Source organism: Physcomitrium patens, chromosome 24 (genome assembly GCF_059467195.1).
Source record: "Physcomitrium patens ecotype Gransden chromosome 24, ASM5946719v1, whole genome shotgun sequence".
NCBI classification, from domain to species: Eukaryota; Viridiplantae; Streptophyta; class Bryopsida; order Funariales; family Funariaceae; genus Physcomitrium; species Physcomitrium patens.
This window is the reverse complement of record NC_143433.1, coordinates 13,192,109-13,197,534: the sequence shown is the minus strand read 5'-3', so window position 1 is coordinate 13,197,534 and position 5,426 is coordinate 13,192,109. Positions and strand designations below refer to the sequence as shown.

The 5,426-nt window shown below is 46.5% G+C and overlaps 1 protein-coding gene across 1 annotated transcript; it reads left to right on the top strand.

Moving 5' to 3' along the window:
• The first annotated feature begins 1,260 nt into the window (after positions 1 to 1,260).
• LOC112276624 (protein trichome birefringence-like 14) lies at positions 1,261 to 4,992 on the top strand. The gene is made up of 4 exons (XM_073531131.2): positions 1,261 to 2,072; positions 2,543 to 2,608; positions 2,885 to 3,575; positions 3,678 to 4,992. Exons 1-4 carry the CDS (start codon positions 1,892 to 1,894, stop codon positions 4,519 to 4,521), a joined length of 1,782 nt encoding a protein of 593 aa, XP_073387232.1. The 5' UTR covers positions 1,261 to 1,891; the 3' UTR covers positions 4,522 to 4,992.
• The last annotated feature ends 434 nt before the right edge of the window (positions 4,993 to 5,426 follow it).

Genomic DNA, 5,426 nt, shown 5'->3' with positions numbered 1-5,426 from the left:
CATTTTGGACAATTTGTTTATAGATATATATATATATATATATATATGTGTGTGTGTGGGAATGTGTGGATGTGTGTTATTTATTTATTTATGTATATATATATAGTATGCTGTGTTGAATTTAATGTCAATCCGATTCAGGGTTTGAAACAAAAAAATTTGATTTTAGTTTTTGAGAGGCCAACGTATTTATCAAAACTTACATGTGATAGCTTTGCTTATTAGTTGATACATTAATTTAACAGAAAGAAAAGAAAAGAAGGTGAAGCAATGTACTTAATCTCAAACCAGTAAGTTTCACAAAACCACCTTAATTAGCAAACATTTCAATGACAATTTTAGTCCTTGATAATGAAAGCACACACTCAAAATAAAGTCAGCAAACATCTGCAAAGCCAAAGAAAGCCCCTAAATTTGGAAAAGAGGAGTAACTTAAAAAGACATAAATGGAGGATGGGGCCATGAAAAATATACATCGATGGGTGTTACTAGAGGTCATAGCCCCAAAAAGCCATACACGGTGCCAATGTGCCAATCCATCTAGTGGTGGCAGGCCTTCACTCATATACTAAAAACTAACTTCTACTTTTTCGTTTGTTTGTTTTTTTCGTTTACAAGTTTCGGTGCTTCGCGTCGTCAATGGGCATCGGAGGTTGCGGCGATGGCGAAACGGGAACACTCCTGAGGGGGCAAGTCGGGGACGTGCTTTGGGCGATGAGCGGCACCGCGATGGTGCCCGTCGTGATGACGATATATCGATACACGAGAGCTGTAACGACACGGAAATGATACGAGTCGCTGAGATGTGGTAAAAACAGTACCTTCGACCGAAAGAACTCGCCGATGAATGGCTCTGTTTGTTTGCTTTTTGTTTTTGTTTTTTTTTGTTTTTTTCGTTTTTTCCAGCAATCGACACAAGCACGGCTTGACTCCTACCTACAATTCACTGCAGTGCACGGCAGGGATCCCATGCAGTCAACCCAGCGCTGACGGTGCATTTCATTCGTCAGCTAATATTGGCAGCCTCGCCATCGCCAGCAGGGTGCCAACCCCCCCTGGCGTAGTTAAGTCTTACTACGCCTGGTTGACTTCCGTGGCGGTGCTGGTTTAACTCTGATTTTCCTCGAAGTGTAAAAATCACGAACGCTGCGAAAGCGAATTGGAGCTGCATCTGTGCTCCGTGGGTGTCCTATGAATCGGATCCTGGTTTCATGAATGACTGCAGGTGGGTGCGCAGATATCTCAACTTTGACTCCCCGTGCATCAATGAATCTCCTTGGATGGCGAGGTGATGAATATCTTTAACAGGGTGCTGGTCCAATCTGTTGATCTTGTTTTTGATTGTAACCTGGTTTCGTGGAGAGTAACCACTGGCCGGAAGCCGCGGTGACTGCTTGAACGAGTTCTGCAGGAAGTGTGGGCGTTTTTTGCTACAATCACGGCATGAAGGACGAAGGAAGCGTGCTGTCTTGTTGTGCGGCTAGGAGAGGTTCTCTCTGCTGTGGTCACTCAATTTGTGGAACTGTTGGTGGATTCAATTCCAGCTCACTGGCTGCATTAGTGCCTGCGGAGGTTGGACAATCTCCCTCGCAGCCTAGTGTTAGTAGCCTAGTGTTTTTCATTAGTTTCGAGTTGGAAGAGGAGCAGTGGGGTCGTGGGCGAGAGAGGGAGGGGGGAGGGGGTGTCCGATGGAGGGGAGGTTTCTTGCTGGAGCAAGCTTTGAGCTTGATTATTCAGCGCCAGCATTTGTGATTTGCCAGGACGTACTGAGCTTGGCATGTGTGGGGTTTGCGCCGTGTACGTGCGTCGTTTAATGCAGTGAGTGAGCCTGAGCCGAGTGGCGAGGAGATTCTAGTAGCGAGTGAGCTAGCGCAGTGGAAGGGAGTGCAAGATGGAGCCTTATTACAATCGTCGAGGGACGAAAGATATTGGCAGCGTGTGCGGCATGACGCGAGGGAATCAGACGATGTTGCTCATGTTGGCTATGGTTGCGAGCATGGCTGTCGTGCTTTTATGGGAGTCGGCGCCATTCTCTGCCTTCAACAATGCTCAGTCACAGATTCCAAAGAGTGGTATGTTCTCCCTTCCGCGCGCATCCGAGCATTTTCTCTCTCTGTGCAATCTTGGCGTCCTGGTTCTGGCAAAGCAATCTCTTCGGCTTGATTGATATTTTGACGATTCCAATGATTGCGCTTTGCTCAATACAGGAACCGACTTTCATTTGCCTCGCTAGGACCTGACTGCGAGTAGTACTTGATTTAATAAATAGACGCAGTTTCTTGTCCTCACTTGATCGTCGTATCTACTTGAGTCACAGTCTGACTATCTTCAAAATTATCTCCGTCGTTGCGATTTGAATCTGTCCCGTAATAGCACACCCGATTTTCAGGGGGGAGCCTGCGTGTCTGTTTAATTGCTGCTTGGTGAATTGATTTTCCAGTACACTACGGTGTGTTCAGATCTGAGTGCCCTTGAGGTGCACTGAAAACACTACATACGGTTTTCTCACCGTTTTGGTTCTTTTTTCGTTTCCATTAATCAGGTGGCTATGCTGGGAAAGAAACACTCAGAGTTTATGACAGCCCCGAGAAATCTATCCCGAAAGATGGTAAGCTTGGTTGGATTTACGTACTTCCTTGTGTTAGCTCAGTGTGGCGGTTCAGATTGGTAAGAGTCGATTGAATTTTTGTTAGTTAAAAGTAACTTCTTCGGATCGATGCAAGACACTATCGGGGTAGCAAATTTGCTGTGGAGCCGTTGGTAATGAGTTGAGGAGTTAGTTTCAAGGGCCATCTACTATTTTCGTACAGAAAGATCTCTATTTCGTAACCTCCTTGGGACCTCAGCACTCAAACAACAACCGGGTGTATGTTTGCTGTTATAGTTGCTTCCGATCTGACGGAAAGCGATACCACACCCGACTCTATGGAGGAACAGGAGCCTCAGACTCTTGCTCAAGAAGACTCATCGAAAGAACCCAGTGCGGCGGGGAGCACAATTGCAGAAGATGATAGTAGCAGCGTACGCAACGGGAGCGTTGCAATCGACGGGAATTCTTTCGATACCCCAGCCCGGGAGTCAGAGGAAGAGTCCTTGGCGGAGAAGGAGAATGATCTGGTTAGGTCAGAAATCGATGCGTGGAGCAAGGTGGAGACCCCATCTCCGAAGAAAGACGACGACTGGCTAATGCACAATGGCACTGAGAAGCTCACTAAGTCGTCTGAGACATCTGTAGACGCCCAGCAAGCAGACGGGATGGTTTTGGATCCAGCTAGCATTGGTAGCCCGCCTACATCGTCCGAGGAGACCCTTCTTGAACCAGATGGAATCAGTCAAGAGACCAACACTGACACTTCTCATAATGAGACGTCAGAGAAGCAGTGCGATTACTCTGTTGGGAAATGGGTCCGGGACGACACAAGGCCGCTTTATTCTGGCCTGGAGTGCACCCTGTGGCTCTCCCCGGGTTTCTCTTGCCGGCTTCACGACCACCCCAACAAGCTTATGGATCGATACCGGTGGCAGCCAGCGGGATGCGATATGCCACCATTCAATGCCTCCCGCGTCCTGGAAACGTGAGCCTTTTACGCCGAGCTCTCCCCTTTTTCCACAAGTTATTTCTACGATTTTCTGTTTCAGTAATCTCACTCCAAATGTGTTGGGGTTTGTGTATTCAGGCTGCGGAACAAAGTGATAGCGTTCGTCGGAGACTCTCTTGGCCGTCAACAATACCAGTCGATCATGTGTTTACTCACTCGGGGGAGGAATGACACAGCCATAACCGACATCGGGTCAACGTTCGGCTTCTACACTCCTAAAGGGGAACGGAAGCCAAATGGGTTTGCCCACAGATTCGACGCAACCAACACAACGATTATTTTCAGATGGACGGTGAGCCTTGGGGAGGTGCACCCACTCAACGTGACTGATCCTCTGACCAGGAACGCGCTTCATCTCGACCGCCCGGAAGAGTTTTTGAGAGACCACATCGATGAGTTAGACGTCGTGGTTCTGAACACGGGGCACCACTGGAACGGGGGTAAGAAGAAATTGAACCGGTTCGATTACTACTACCAGGGCAATCCCATCGACATTGCGGTACCACTAGCTTACAACCTGACAGTACATAGTATAGTCCAATGGGTGAGTGAGAGGATCAAAAACACCCAAACGATAGCCTACTACCGATCCCTGTCACCTCGCCATTTCCGCAACGGAGACTGGAACACAGGCGGCACATGCGATCAAATCCGGTTCGAGAACGAAAAACAAGTGCAGGAGGGCAATCGTCTGGACCCAAATGCCGAGAGTGCAATCATCGGCACTGGTGTTGATCTGCTCAACATCACGTCTCTGTCCTTCGAAAGAGGTGAAACGCATGTTTCCAAGTACGGTGGCGGCGTCGGTGGGCAAGATTGCTTGCATTGGTGCTTGCCCGGAGTGCCGGATACCTGGAACGAAATCCTTTTTGCCGATCTCGCGAGGAAGTTCAAGAGTAGGGAGAGCTCCACCGTAGCGTAGTAGGATGTGGCAGCTCTGCATGCGGACCGAGCTTGCTCGCGGCGAAACCCTAAACCCTAGCCAGCATTCTTTTGTATAGTTTTTCCCATTCCATACCACACCATCCCATTTCATTCATCGCTGATAAAACCCAATTCAGCCGAGTTGCTATTCTTCCGTAATCACTCAGATGTACTTATATCAACCCATACATTTATTTTCCGACCTGATTCACAACTCGTTTGCATCACTTATTAATTCACTTACCCCTTGAGATAATACAGTTTTGTGTATTATTAAACCACTCGGGGTATTCTAGAGTCCCTTTTAATTATCATATTTGTTCTAGTATCTATTATTTATTATGCCATCCAAGACATGTCTCAAAGCCTCCCAGAGTATATGAGATCTTGTCAGATTGTTGTTCTAGTATGGAGGTCACTCCATACTCCTTTAAATACAAACCTGTTCCTTAATCCAAATTGCCCACAAGCATAGTCCTTGAAGTAATGACCAAATTTTCTGAAAACATTTGAATCTGGGAGGGATTTTATTTGCAAATATGGCTTGTTTCCAATGAAGGCATTCTATGGTTCCCATTTCCAAGAAGTTCAAGTCAATTTATTTAAGAGGGAAGCAGACCAACTTCAAATTTTTCATGCTTGCAGGCACTCACAAAAATAGTGTATGATAGTTTCACACTGATTTAAAGAACAAATATCACAATTAACATTGATAAGTATGGTAACTTTTCCTCACTATGTGCTAATTGCCACACCTTTGTGTGAGATGATCCAAGTCAACACATCTTCTTTACAAGAGCAGGGTTGAGCCAAGTCCCTACTCCAATTAAAATGAAAATTTTGGTCCAACAACTTATTCCATTTTTGCGATGTCGTATTGGGAGTGGGAGAGTTCTTTTACAA